At 45.2% G+C, this 14,823-nt stretch overlaps 1 protein-coding gene across 1 annotated transcript in view; it reads left to right on the top strand.

Annotated features, from left to right (window-relative positions):
• The window catches only part of PAPPA (pappalysin 1), a 173,312-nt gene that overhangs the window by 118,492 nt on the left and 39,997 nt on the right, over window positions 1-14,823 (top strand). The window contains exons 11-13 of the mRNA XM_062505610.1: window positions 2,649-2,762; window positions 3,165-3,300; window positions 6,836-7,049. Coding sequence (XP_062361594.1) covers window positions 2,649-2,762; window positions 3,165-3,300; window positions 6,836-7,049 — 464 coding nt within the window. The remainder of the gene's footprint in view (window positions 1-2,648; window positions 2,763-3,164; window positions 3,301-6,835; window positions 7,050-14,823) is intronic.

Genomic DNA, 14,823 nt, shown 5'->3' with positions numbered 1-14,823 from the left:
CACCCTGAAATGAGAAGTCTATCTATGTGTTCTTCCCTCTGCAGCTGTCAGGTGCTTTAGCTGCTGGTTTGCATCACTGTAGAAAACTGGAGGACCTTAGGATATAATGTGTTTCTCAAAAGTGTGAATTCCTGTGAATAGCAAGGAAGAGAGATGATACTCTGTAGTTCTGAAAGTGTTAGTACTGCAGTAATCACGGAATAATTTTGATTAGAAAAGATCTGTAAGATCATTGACTCCAACCATTAACCTAATTAATAGGGGCCTTCGGGCTGCTGCCACATTCTATGGACCCCTTAAAAGCAGAGATGTGAAAGACTCTTCCAGCAGATGATTCTCAGGCTTGACAGGTGTTATGTGACATTCAGTGAAACTGGGATGGATCTACCAGGTGCACTGGAGCCTGGTGAGATGGTGGAGTCTGTAGGTGACAGGAGCTGCTTATCTAATCCAATTGTTTTCAGAGAAACTTAAAGAACTTTTTATGTGCTGCTGGCTAAGTTTCCTGGCCAGCAGCGAGTGGAGAAGAGGCTCTTGTAGCCATTCATCTCTGTTAGACTTTTCCCACACTTCTCAATTAGACTGTTCCAAAAGAACCTTTTACCCCAGGACCACTTTGAAACACTTGTCTGGGTAGTGATAGATCAGCCTCAGCAGGGGGAAGCTTATCTAACCTGCTCAAAGCAGGCCAGTCTGACAGCCCACGTGGCCTGAACACAGGTTGTTTATGCAATGCTCAGATTTTTGCTAACATTCTCCAGCAGAAGCAGAAAGTGCTAGTGTTCACACACGCACACAAATCAAACAAAGCATTTAAAAGTTATCAGAGATTTCCAGCCTACCTCAGCAGGGGTTTATTTTGGGTTAGAATCAAACTTTTGGTGAAGGTCTGGGTGATTTCTTAATACAAGTTTTCACTCATCCATTAAGCGGCACTTAAAAAGCCCTGAAAGTCAGTGCTTGCATTTCTTTCAGCCACCTTTTTGGACCAATAGAGCAGGAGGAGAAGTAAGAATAAGAACAAAATAATATAAAAGTAATGAGACCTTTGTTCATGTCAATGAGCTCTCTGACCATATATTGCAGATGTGGGTAAGGTAAATTCCCTAGCTGGAGAGGTATTAAAATACAAACCGTGCTCCCAACAAGACACAGGCTGCTGAAAATACAAGAAGGGAGAGTTGCGAAATGGTACATGTTGAATTGCTGGCCTGGATTTCAAATGCCAAAGATAGTTTATGTAAAGTCTTGCTCTGCTGTAAAATGTAACACTATCCACTGGCTAGCCTCAATGAAGCTTGGTCCCAGTTGTTTCAAAAAATAAATAAACTAAAAATCTTCTTCCAGCCCATTAAAGCTGATTTATGTTTTGCCTGTAAGATTCCTCTGTGCTGGATCTTGAGGGACTCAGATTTTAAAGGGGATTACCTCACTTTTAGCCAATCTGGTTTCTCATTCCCAGGCATCCAGGCTGTCTTTGCAGTGCCCAGACTTTGCCTGCTGCACCAAGAGGGCATTTCTATAAAGAATTATCAAGTGGGCATAGGATTTTGGATGGCTGTTAATTCTCTTGCTTCACTTCAGGGCTCTCTTTTTGGTTTAATAATAAATTGCTGATGGGAACAGGTTTACTGACAGAACATCAGTACGAGGAATTCCATCTATTCCTATGGTAATGACAGTCAGTGAGTTCACCAAAGGGCTGTGAATCCAGCAGGTACCTTTCAGATGCTCCAGGAGCCTCAGCTATAAGTATCCCTCTAATGAAGTAGTAACTTTTTCCATGGTGGACATTCCCTTTTTTCTGTTTGCTGCGGAGATGAAGGCTGTGGTTGTTCATGCTTCTTTTTTGAAGCAGCTTCACTGACCAGTGTGTTTTTAGGGTAAATCTGAAGATTTCTTGCAGCTTCATTTTCACATCTGACATGCTGATGGCACTGCAAGGTTCTCTGCTACTTAGATTCTGGCCTTTTTTTTTAGCTTTCATCCGTAGCAGGACTTGGGAATCATACCTTACTGAAAAGAGCAGTTTGCCTCCAATCTCATTGCTGCCTGCCATGGAAAGGCTGCAGGTGTAGGAAGAAGGTGATTCCACTTGCAGAACTGGTTGGCAAAAGAGGAAACCAGTTTGGTTAAAATGGGTTCTATAGAGGAAGGACTTTCCTGCCTACACCTGGTTCCAAGTTTGCAGGGCCATGTGTGGCTCCACTGGGATTCCAGTAATATCAGGTTTAAATAGGGCAGTGCTGGAGCACCTCCACACTGTCTGTGCTGGGAGCTGGGGTGTTCAGAAGTGACCCTCACTTGGACTCCAGAGGGAAGAGTTGTGGTCTATGTGAGTGGGAACAAAGTTGTTCTAAATGCTGTCAAAGACCTGCTACCAAATTCAGAGATTGTTGGCTGCCATCCAGCTGCTGTGAGTCTTTAGCTCCTGTTCATGTTTCAGTTTTTCTTACTGGGGTGGAACACCTGGAAACTTAATTTTGAATAATTTCATTTTTTTGAATAATTGCATTTAGAAGCACAGTTACTATGCATTACTTTATCCTAGGAGTGCACCTGGACTTTGTTTTCCCACTTGAAGCAGTCAGAATCCTTCCTCGCTCTCCTCTACATCAGTTTTGGTGTTTCTTTTTTTCCTGTTGCAGATGTGTCGAACCAAGGTGATCGACTTGAACGATGGTGTCTCCCAGTATGCCTGGTATCCCTGCACGGCCAACTTCCAGTACTCCCACATGACACAGACCATTTTCTGGCTGAAGGTAGGAAGTGCACACATCATTCAGAAGTTTTCCTCTTTGCCTGCCTCTGCAAAGATTGTCCAGCTGGCAAAATATCATGGGCCAGCCTTCCCAGGGCTAAGCTGCTCCTTTCTGGAGTATGTTTAGAGAAAAACAGCAAAAGATGTCTTTGAGCACTGTCTAGAGAGTCACTAGTGAAGTCCCCTTGTGTGTGACAAGGCTATTGAATTTCTTAGAGGGTTCATCTTCAGGGCTGTTTGACTTAAGTTTATCTAGTTTGTGTAGGAGAGACTGGAAACAAAGATTTCTGTGTGACCTGGTTTGGGAATTCTTCTTTTAAAAGTTCTGGACTGACTCCTGGGGATTTTTTAAAGCCCACCACAGTTCTCCACCTCAAGCTTTGTGGGGTTTGTGTTTTCCCAGGCTTATTTTTCCCAGCCGATGGTGGCTGCAGCAGTCCTTGTTCACTTGGTCACTGATGGGACCTACTACCTGGACCAGAAGCAGGAGACCATCAGTGTGCAGCTGTTTGACACCAAAGAGCAAAGCCACGATCTTGGTAAGACTGTGTTATATTAAACTCCCTCTACTGCTTGCTTAATCTGGTGATGCCCCCATTCACCAGTACTCCTGCTTATTTTTTTTTCAGAATTAGACAAAAAAGATGCTTGCTCAATGCTCCAAGCCCCGAGTCTCACTAGAGTTTGTTGAAAATGATGTGTTATTTTATACAGACATTTCTCCATAGCTGTTACTATCGGTTCAGAGGTGATTAGCTCCTCTTCAGTCATTACAATCAGGACTATCTCAATCCTTCACATCCAGCACTGCCCTGGACAGACACTGATGGTGCTACAGATGATCCCTGGGAGCAGGGAGTGAGGGAACCTGCACCAGCTGCTGCACCAAAGGGAATGTTTCACGGGGAGTGCTGGGTGATCTCTAGTCCTGCTTGCAGGGAGGTCTCCAGAGCCATTTAACAGCCAACATTCCCCAGGTGAAGTATTTCAGGTGGTGAAATCCAGGCTCCTGGCATGGCCTCAAGCAGAGGCAGGACCTGTGCTTGTGCTGAAGTGCCAGCACAGACAAGTTTTTTCTCTACCCTTGGCACAGGGCCCTGAACTGGGGAAGTTGTGTCTGGTGAATTGATCCAGGCTGTGTTTAAGCTCCAGAACCCAGGAGCTCTCCCTAGTTCCCAACTCTGTGTTAGGGTAGGACTTGCATAATCCCTTTCCAGATGTTCTCTGCCTTTTTTTTTTCACTGAGGAGTAAGCTGGCCACGTCACCTTGAGAGCAGATTTTAAGGAAACATAACTCCCATCCCCCATCTTTCTGTTTCACCATGGCATTTAACAAGCTGAAACTCAAATGAGCTTCCCACTAGTGATGAGAAGGAGAAGGGGACACGGAGTGACAGGTGTTGGATGAGCATCCAGAATAATACAGAATTTGGTGGGGTGTGGAGGGAAACAAAGGAAATATGTGTGGTGTCTGTTGTCCAAGAACAAACTGAAATTTGCAGCAAGTTGTGCAGGTTGAGTCAGGATGGCTCACAGTTTGCCAGAGCCCTCGGATTAATCTTACCCTCCTTTTGCAAAACAGTGGCACATAGCTCTATCCCCCTGAGAAATAAATGATGGAGACACGAGCATTCCAGCAGTACTTAATGTGACATTTTATAGGGACAGACAGGCAGACGGGGAGAGAAGGAGAACAAGAAAGAGGAGCAAAGAGGAAACTGAGGGTTAGGTTTTGAAATCTTCAATGAAGTTGCAACATGAGTTTGGCATGGCTCAGCCTGATGTCTGGATGTCCTCCCAGCTGAAATGCTGCTTTCATCATGGAAAAGCCCCTTTGACCTTTCAGAAGAGGCTGCCTGGAGCAGAGGAGAGGTGTAGGTGGGCTACCCAGCAGTTCTCACTCAGGCAGAGCTCCCCATTGCTGTTCTGTCTGAGTTCTGACAGTGAAGTGACGTGAAGCCCTTTTCCTGGATATTGTATTTCATGTGTTTGAATTATCACCATGGCAAGCTGGAAACTGCAGCTGAGATGCAAATGTTGGCATGCACTGGGGGCAGGACTGACTGAGACACTCAATGAGCCTTAAGCAGAAGTTCGTGGCAAACTAAAAGGACACCCAAAAGGAAGTAGCAATAATTTAAATCTCAATCAGTCTTCAGTGTGCTAAAGACACTGTCATGAGCAAAGCACAGCCTATCCAGACATGCAGTTTCCTGCCTTGATCAGAGCAAGTGGACTCACAGAAAATAATTTTAAGCTTCTTCCAAGTCCTGGTAGGAAATGGAGAGTCTGGGATACCAAAGACTTCAGTGCTGTTGGTTCAGAGCCGTTGTAGCCAACAGGGTGCAGCTGCTGAGCTGAATAGATGGGTGCAGAGCCACAGAAACAGGGGTGATCCTGGGACAGCTCTGACTGCCCTCATGGGCACCTGTACCATCCTCATGGGTGATGGCAGGGGAGTTAAAAAAACCCTGACCTGGCCAGCTGCCATTTTCCTGATCAGGGTCAGAAATAACCAGAAGTGCAGCACAGCTCTGAGTGTCTGCTCTGTTGTGGACACCACCTGAGTGCAAGGAATGAAATAGAAGTGAATAAACAGCCTCATACCATAAGGTCTTTCTTGGCTTTCCATCAGAGAACGCAGAAACTTCCAAGGAATTTGGGAACCCGGGATTTTGAGTATTAAGTGCACCTGTTTGTAAGTGAGAAACGTGCACCATTCCACAAGGAGCTGATATCAAAAGACCTGTGGGAGGCAAGTAGACAGGGAGGTTATTTCAGGGTCAGGTGAAGACCAAAACAAAAAGAGGCTTGCTCTTTTATTTTATTTTTTTTTATTATAGGAAGATGATTTTTTTTTTAATAGAGGGTGGGAGATAGATGTTTAAAGAGCATGTCTTAATTCACAGGAAATGGCTTTCTAAGGAGAGAAATGAAAGCCTTTTTATTCCTTCCCCTTCGAGTCAAGAAATCTGAACTGGGGGAAAAGAAAAAAACATAACAGAAATCCCTGAGCCAGTTAAACATGCAAATAGAATTTATTTTATTTTCAAATTTGTAAGTGTATCAGGGTAGCCAAGGGGCCTGGGCCAAAGCCATTGCTGGGTGAGCTCCAGTGAAGCAAATGGATCTGGAGCCAAGCTGATCCTCGGAGTGATGCCATGGAGCTGTGGAGGCAGAGCCTTGCAGGCACCCAGCAGGCCATGAATCTCAATTAATGAATTTTGAGGGCAGCCCACAGCTGTCTGTCCTCTGCCTTCCCCCTGAGATGGGTTTGGCCCATTTGAATTCAGGTTGCTTTAACCTGAAGGTGGGAATTTCTTCCCAGCTGTCACTGAGTGCCTTTTCCACTGGACAAAAGGGATTCAGAAGTCTCCTTGCCACCTCTCTGGTGTTTCTGTGCACAGCAACCTTGAGATGCATTTATTTCCCCAAGACACAATTATTTTCTTGTGAAGAGAGATTACCTGTAAAGTCCTCAGTAGCTCCATCACCCTCATTTCTATCTCCAGGACCAAATCTGCCTTTTCTTGCAAAGAACAAGATACCCTGAGGCTCAAAACTATTGAAGAACAAAAATCAAATCTGGGCAAATTTAGTGGAAAAATCACTCTAAAAAAGTTTTGCAGTGAGTGCTAATGACATGCACAGCTCCAAAAGAGCTGCTGGTGCCCCAGTCCTGGTGCACAAAGCCCCCCAGCCTGCCGGCACTGTTTGATCCTGCATATAAAGGCTCCAAGTGTCCTCCAGGACCCGTTTTACAATAGTGTGACTCTGCTTCCCCCGTGCTGGTTGCTCCTGATTTACCAGAGCACAATAGAAACGTAGCTGTGGTCTAAAGAGTGGCTCCGAGGGCCTGGAGAGAATGGCAGCCTTTCTTCAGCTGTCTGGAGGGATCTGCTTCTCTGCTAAGCTCTCTGGAGCGATTTGGGAAGGCCCTCCAGGCAGCTTACCATAACTTTTCAGCTCTATAGGGCCATTCCTCTGGGTGAAACGCCTCTGAAGTGCCCAGGGCTTCGGGAAGCAATTGTGTTAAGCCTGACCCTTCCTCTGATCTTGTCTCTCCTCTGGCAGGTGTCCACGTCCTGAGCTGCAGGAACAATCCCCTGATTATCCCCGTCATCCATGACCTCAGTCACCCTTTTTATCACACCCGGGCTGTCCTCATTAGCTTCAGCTCCCAGTTTGTGGCCATCTCCGGGGTGGCCCTGCGTTCCTTCCACAACTTCGACCCCATCACCATCAGCAGCTGCCAGCAAGGACAGACCTACAGCCCCGCGGAGCAGAGGTGAGCGTGTCAGCCCTGCTTCCCTCTGCCCCACAGCCACCACCCCAGCGCCAGCCAGGCCTGGGGAGGAGGCAGGAGGGGCACAGCAGCTGAACCCTGCTGACCCCTTTGTGTCACGGGTAAAAAACGGCAGTGTTCTCATTGATCAGGATGGATGGGACATTTAACCCGCATGGGATGCTGTTAGTGAATTATTTCCTCTTCCTTTCTCCTCCCTCCTTTATGCCAAGCCTGGAATTGGGGCCAGATCACTCGGCACACATTCCCCAGTGTTGGCCACTCACACCCAGTTCAATCTGAGCCGCTCTGTGCTGCCAGAGTGTCACGGGGACCTCCCACGGAAGGGACCCCGCGGACACAGAGTGCCCCTGTGCCCTGGAGGGGCTGGATCCTGCCAGGTGCTCAGCCCTGGGCTGCAGGGCCACGGCCATCAGCATCTGCCGTGCTTTTATGGCTGGGTGAGGCCCTCAGCACCTCTCTGGATCCAGCCCCCATTCTGAAAAGCTCTGTGGGACCCCCCAGGATGAAAGGTTTATGGCTACCGTTTTATTCTTGTTGTTATTACAGACACATCAATAGATCACCACCAACCCCTCTCAGTCTCTGCTTTACAGCATCCCACAGAGATCGTGACCTTTCATGGCCTCTGGTGCAGCAGCTTCATGGATCCTTTCAGTGAGGCAGTGAAAAGAAGAGAAGAGAATTTAGCAAAACCCCTGAAAGAATATTTTTTTCTTCCTTTGTGAATTCAAACTTGTGAACTGTTGTCATACCATAGCAGCAGCAATAGTAAAACAAGTTGCATATCCCAGCAAACCTCTGCTCAGCCTCCTAAGCAAGCTGTCAGGTTTTTTGATAGTGGTCTGGCTTGTTTTTAGGAACTGCTTTTATTCCAGGAAAGGCAGGAGAGTGAGAAGGGGGAGAGGGAGGGGGAAAAAAAAAAGATAAAGTAGTATATCTATAGCTAAATCAATCCAATCAGTGTGTTCTGACCTAGATTCAAAGTGTCTGATCATTCTGTGCAATAGGTTGTATAAATTCAGAGGCCCAAAGACATCAGGATCAAGTTTCAGATGAGAAGTCTGGTGCTGGAAGTGTGGCCAAATCCCAGCGCTGAAGCAGGACAGAAAAAGGGCAAGAAAGCCCCACTGGAAGGAGATGGTGAGAAGCAACAGGGAGCTAAGGACTGAGACTCAGGGCTACATTCCACTGTCCTCTCAAGTTTTCAGTAGGAATTGAACCATTTGTTCACTTACGGAACTAGAAGTGGTCCGTGTTTAGAAAGTTATTTCCTTAATAAAAAATGATCTCCCCTAGGCAAAGCTTCAGTGAGCTTCTGCAGTTCAGCAACCAAACCTTTTGAAATCCCCTGAGGAAGAATCACCTGCCTTTTGCCTCTTTTCTTCTTGATTTTTTGGCCCCATTTTGTTTTTGGGATGCATTGAACCCTCTCAGCCCCTGCTCTCACAGACTCCCATCTGAGCTTTACTTGTTCAAAGTAATATTTTAGGTCTTGCAGGTTCAGGACTGGATTGGTCATAAAGTTTTCCATGTCTGGCAGGGAACTAGAAGCTCTCAAAAGTAAAGTCCTGGTCCAAAGGCAATTGAAATCAGTGGAATTATTCCCACTGATGACAGTGCTTCAGTGGGGAGTCAGTCCCCAGTTTGCCGTGTGGTAGGATCGTTTGGAGTGAGCACATCTGTTTTCTTCTGTACAAAAAACTCCAAGCAGTTCAGGTACCCAAGATGTAGAGAAAGTTGTGAATTAAGCTGTGCAGCCAGGAAATAGGTGACACCTTTGCTGTCCCCTGCTGTCTTTTTCCTTTTTTCTTTTACCCAATCCAGGAAGAACAGAGAAAGATGGATTTTGAAAATGACCTCTCCAGCTCAGAGGTTGGACATGGGTTTTCTGCCTCCCCTGCTCACAGTCTGCCCATCAGATTCCCTTGGGGTGCCAGTTCCACCCTGCCTATTTTTCCCTTCTCCCCTTTTCTCACTGGTTGCATTTGCTTAATATGATTTTTAAGGTATTTATTGACCTTTTAAAGGAACTTGCCTTCCTATGTGTGATCATCAATTTTACCGCTTTCATTTTCCTTAGGTCAGCATGGATATTTTTGCCTGCTTTTTTGGCTTCTCTCTACAAGAGGTATTATTTCTCTCTTTCAGGGAGAATTATTTTGCTTGGAGAGGATTTATAGCCAGACACAGATATTTCTAGGCAAGGGTGCTGATTTTAAAATTGTGAGGTAAAAGAAATATATTAAAAGTCTGTTAAAAGTTAGCATAGTTTTTATTTTGAGGGTGAACGGATCCCTTCCATGGGTTACTGACAACTTAACAACTGAAAATAAAACATGCACTTACTCTTCTTTCTTAAAATATGCATTGTAATCAATATTTTAGAGAAAAATGGGCTTAAATCTGAAAGTCCAATTGAACTTTATAGGTAGTTGTCCTCAGCCATCATTAGTTGTTTTGAAAATCCATTCCATCCTCCTGAAGACATTTATAGTTTGAAAATTCCTACTTTGTCCTTTCCAGTTTTATTCTTGCAGTTGCTGTTTTTTCTACTGCCAGTGACTACAGGCCTTTTTTTTTTTTTTTCCAGCAGAAGTTTACCTCACTGCTGGAGATGTGCTGTAAAAATGACACTCTTTATTTTCACATTGCATCCTTAAACCAGATATAATGGCCTGGTTAGCTCTTCTATTGTGCTTTATAGCTCAAATTATTGTATTTTTACTATTTCCTGTGTAGCCTCATGCAGTGGATGGTGAAATTAGGTGTGCAGAAGCAGAAGGGTAATTTCCCACCCTGCAGTCACTCAAGCAGCAAGAATGCCTGGTGTGCTGTGGCTGCCTTTGATAGTGGTCCCTCAACAATCAGGTTTTTGTCTTTTTCACTGGGTAGGAAATACCAGCTGTGGGTCACCCATCCCTGGCAAAGCAGTTCGTGGGAAGTGCTGCTTTTCCTTGGTGGCACTTCACTGCCATGGTCACCAGACCTGTCCCCTCCACCACCCCTCCTGGTGCCACTGTTCCTCTCCTGCAAACTGCAGGCAGGAGGCAGGAAAGCCCAATTCACCCAATTCAGTTGTCAGAACTGTGCATTTCAGGAGTTTCCCTGTTTCCTAACCCACCGTTAACTCTGTGTTCATACTGAAGACAAGTTCCCCCTGGCTGCCCACTGCTCTCCAGTCTTCTTGCCTCACGTTGTCACCACCTTGTGCTTTCTAATGAGTGTAGCAAAAAGCAAAAATATTTTCCTTTGCTTTCTTTGGTTAAACCTTGGCACAGCCTCACTGCTACGGCTTCAAAATCGCTTCTGCAGGGGAGATTTTGAGTTTTTCCTCCCTTTGTAAGTGTGCATATTTGGATGTTTGAGACTGTAGACCAAGACCCACCCCTGGCCACCACACCATCACCTGCTCTGGCCTCTGTGGAGAGGTTCCCTTTGAGCTGGACCCTTTGCTGCCCCAAACAAGCCCCAGGGATTCAAAGCCCACTCCAGCTCTTCTCTTTGTCTTGTTCTCGCCTGCTGTCAGCTTCCCCAACAAGAAATGATGAAGATAAATCTTCAGCAGCAGAACAAATGCAACCGCTCTTTACAACGCTGGTTATTTTTTTTTTTCCTTTTCATAAGGGGGAAAAAAAGGGTTTCCTCGTCTCTTTTTGTTGTGAATTAATGCAGCTTTCTCTTTCCCGGTTCGGCCGCCTTTCCCCTGCCCTGCATTCTGTCATTAAGCACAATCTCTGTCAGCTTGCTTCGGGTGAAATTAATGAATTTCTCACAGAACTGTTAATCATAGAAGCTTTGGTCCGTGACATGTGTTATAATTCAATGGGTTTTTAACCTTCGCCCCGTTTTGGTAATTGGCAAACAGCATCATTTGGCTTTTATTAAAGTGGAAGGCAACGCATTTTCTTTGTTTGCCTGGACAGACTCTGGCAGGGAGACCTGTGGGGCTGCTGACGCCCAGGGACATGGTCCCACTTCCAAGCTGGCAATGTGATGGGGCTTTGAGAGCTTTATCAGTTCAATATGGACCCCCCTGGCAGGAACAGCCCACACCACGGGGTGCAGGCAGGCTGGAGGCACAGCCAGTCCCCAAGGAGAACTTGCCCTGCCAGTGATGGGGACAGTGAGGGGGATGTGCTGGCTCGTGCCTCTCGTTTCCCTGGGGCTTACCTTGTGTTGGAGCAAGGGTTTTCTGAAAATCTCTGCGTTTAGCTTTGTTTTGACCCTTTCATTTTGAAATAGGGATTTGCTGGGATCACTGTTGGATTCAAACCCAGCAGTACTGAGGTGACATTGCTGAGGGGACCATCGGTGACACCACTCATGTTGTCACTCTCATGGATCAGATTTGAACACAAATACTTTTTTAAGAAAGGGCTTGGTCCTTCTTCCAGTCAGCACAGGTTCACCAGTCCCCATCCAACCCCATGGATTTGGGTAGATATTCAAAATTGTGTGGTGATACAAGGAGGCAATGTGCTTTAGCTGAAGACTGAAGAAGACAAAGTCATTGCCACCTTTTCGGTTCCTTTTTTTTTTTTTTTTTTCAATTTCTACAGAAGGAAATATGTCTAGATGCCTCTGCATATATGTTTGGATTAGAAAGAACCTGCTCTTGCCTTTAGAGTAACCTCTAGAGAGGAGAACACAAACCCATTGTAAAGATATATATGTTAGAAAAACCCTCAGAAGGCTACATGTATGTGAGTTGTGCGGATGGTAGCATAGGACAAAACCAAATTTCTCTTCAGATTTGCAGCCCAGGCTGGCCTAGGCTGTGGAAAAGGGAGTTTTTTGCTGTGTCCAAGAGATAATGTTGAGACCCTTCTAAAAAGTTCTCACCCTGAGCTTTTAGGCTCACCTGAGCTTAGATACATGTCAGAACCATCACAAAGGAAGCAAATAATTAAGGCACCATGTTAATATGAGTTCTTGGAAAAGTGCTTGACCTTGAGGTTAGGAAAAGAAAGTTTGGCTGCTGTAAGCTTTTTGAAAGAGGAAGTCCTGGATTGTTTTTATGCGAGGAAGGAAGAGCTCCACTTAATTGTTATAATTTTCTATAAACATATTAAAATACAAATGTTTCTAGGATTGTACCACTAAGGCCCCAATTTAGCAAAGCCCTGAGCTATTTGCTTACATCCCCTGTAGTCAAATCTATCAGTGGGACTTAACTGTGCTTTTGAAGTTAAGCACATATTTAAGTGCCTTGCTGAACTGGGGCCAATATTGGCACAGAGAAATACAGATTTAGAGCCTAATGACTGAGCTCATTTAGATTTGGGATGGGCAGAATGGATTTGAATAAAGCAAGAACTGGCTCAGAGCTTCAGCCTACATGAGAAGCTAACTCAGTCCAGGGCTTTTTACATCACTGAAACAGTCTGCCTTGATCTGTTTTGAACATGCAATGGAATGTGTGTAAGAAATCCACTGCTTGCACTCACCTCAGTGTGAAGATGTTGTTTTAGAAAATTTTACACTGCCAGGGCAAGAAGAGGAACAAGTGAATCCTGAAGGAGACCTAGTAAAATAAACACTTGTCAGGGAATGTCCCAGGCACCAACACTTGTTCAAGTAAACAGTTAGAGTGGTCCTTGGGTTCTTTGTGTAGCTTTGCTCCAGACTACTTTGTACTTTGGTAAGGATTTTTGGGAGTTAGGATAGACCAAGGATGATTTGAATTAGGCAGTTTTGATGAAGTTGCATTATTTTGACAGCAAGAAAATGGGATAAACAGTCCTATGGAAGGAGTCAACATGAGTTAAAGCTGGAGTGATTTCATTCTCAGATGCTCTTATATTGTTTCTTTCCTGAGGAATGCACATTTTCTGGAACATGTGATGATTGACCACTGCTAAATTGCAGTGCCCATGCAAGAGCTTCTGTAATCCACAAATGGATGTGATGCGTTCTTTGTCTAAACTTCCTACTTGGAGATATTAATATCTCCTTCCTATTTCTGCATTTGCAGAGCTCAATTCAGGATCATGACTTCAAAATTCATTGGGATTTATGGCTGACAGTAGCTGATACCAAATTGGAACCAGTAGCTAGAGAACCAGAAATATTTAAATTAGAAACATTTGGTGGCAGTGGTTGTTTTTTTACAAAAAGTGAATGGTTGTATTGTTTGTCACTGAAGTCATTCATATAGAGTTACAGACAGAGAGAGCTGCCCAGATGATCTGCTAACCAAGGCATAATCTGGAGCCTGGAGGGGGTGGCTAAAAATGTTCCCTGGCCATTTCAGAAGACCACAAGGGGACTTGTAAACAGAAAGAAGAACATCACAATAAGTGTTTCTTAATGCTTTTGTCTGTGGCGTTTCAGTTCTGTAGGACTTCTGAGCCCAGGCTTGCTCATCTGGTGTCCTGATCTGAACTCAACAAACCAGATTCTTTTTCTCCTTTACATTGAAGGAAATGAAAAGCGATGCCACTGACTGCGGTGACGTTGCTTCAGATTTCCCTCTGTGCAAATTACAAGGGTTTTCTTGGGCTCATCCTTCCCTCTGAAGCCATTCATGGCTGAATTCTGTGCTGCACTAATTCACATAAGTATTAGATTAAATAAGTCTGTTACTATTTCATTTTTCCAACTTTGATGGAAGAAGGTTTTCATATGTTGAGGCAGTTTTGCAACAGGCAGTCAAGGTTTGCAGTATGTGCTTCTGAGAGTGGCTTGGCAATAGTGCACTTTTTTCCCTCAGTGAGTCAACTTTCTCAGCACTGCAGCCCTGGCACAGGAGACACCCATGCTGCAGCCTCACCATCTGAGAAATGGAGGGGAGCAAAGTGAGAGTTGGCCCTCATGGGCCAGTGTAACTGGGAGGTGTAACAGGGAGGGTTCCACAAAGCATCATTCTTCATTTACACTATCACTCAAATCCAGCTTCAGATATTCTTGTTGATGACAGCTGAGGACCTACTCAAACAGAAGGACCATGAGGTTGGTAGGGTTAGGAAGAGGTTGGTAAGGTCCTGCTCTGCTCAGGGTCCTGCAGGGTGTGAGGCTCATGGTGTGTAAAGCAGAGTGTAAAGCCTGTGGGTCACACCACTGGATGATTCCCATTGGGCATTTGCAAGGCAATAGCACCTGGCTGTTCTCACCTAATTTCTCTTTGGTGATGGCCACCTGAGCACAAGGATGTGCTGCTCACTTGTTCTGCTGCTGCTCCATCCACAGCCTTATCGATCCCTAAGGAGTGAAATCCACAGCAGTTTAAATCTGTATGCCAGGCTGGGAGATGCAGGGACTGGAAAATGAAATCCTTGGTTAGTGGGTGAGGATCCTCCTGAAAGCAGGATCACCCTGGATAGGCCAGGCAGAGGATCATCCATTGGCAGAGGATCATCCATTCTGCAGGTGTGTTGTGCTGATAGCCAGGGGTTTGTTGCATTCACGGGTATGGAGTTGGCCAACACAGAGGTGGAATTCTCCTTCCTCAGCTCTGTCAGCAACAATGCTTTGTGCACAATGAGGAAATAAGTATTTCTGAATGTAGAAATTGTTTATGGCTCATCACACTCCAGGGGAGGGCCAACACTGAACAAGCAACTTTAAATTACAAGCAGTGGGCACTTCCCATATTAGCACTAATCTGGGACAGAGAAATGAGTTGTACAGGTACATAAATACTGCCATTTAATCTGATCTAGAGCTCAGTAGAGACATGTTCAGATGTGCTTCTCTATCAGTAACATGGGGATAAACAATACCAGCCCAGGTGTCTCACAGGGGTGTCAGAAAA

The sequence above is a fragment of the Cinclus cinclus genome, chromosome 19, assembly GCF_963662255.1.
Source record: "Cinclus cinclus chromosome 19, bCinCin1.1, whole genome shotgun sequence".
NCBI classification, from domain to species: Eukaryota; Metazoa; Chordata; class Aves; order Passeriformes; family Cinclidae; genus Cinclus; species Cinclus cinclus.
This window is presented reverse-complemented; position numbering and strand designations above follow the sequence as displayed.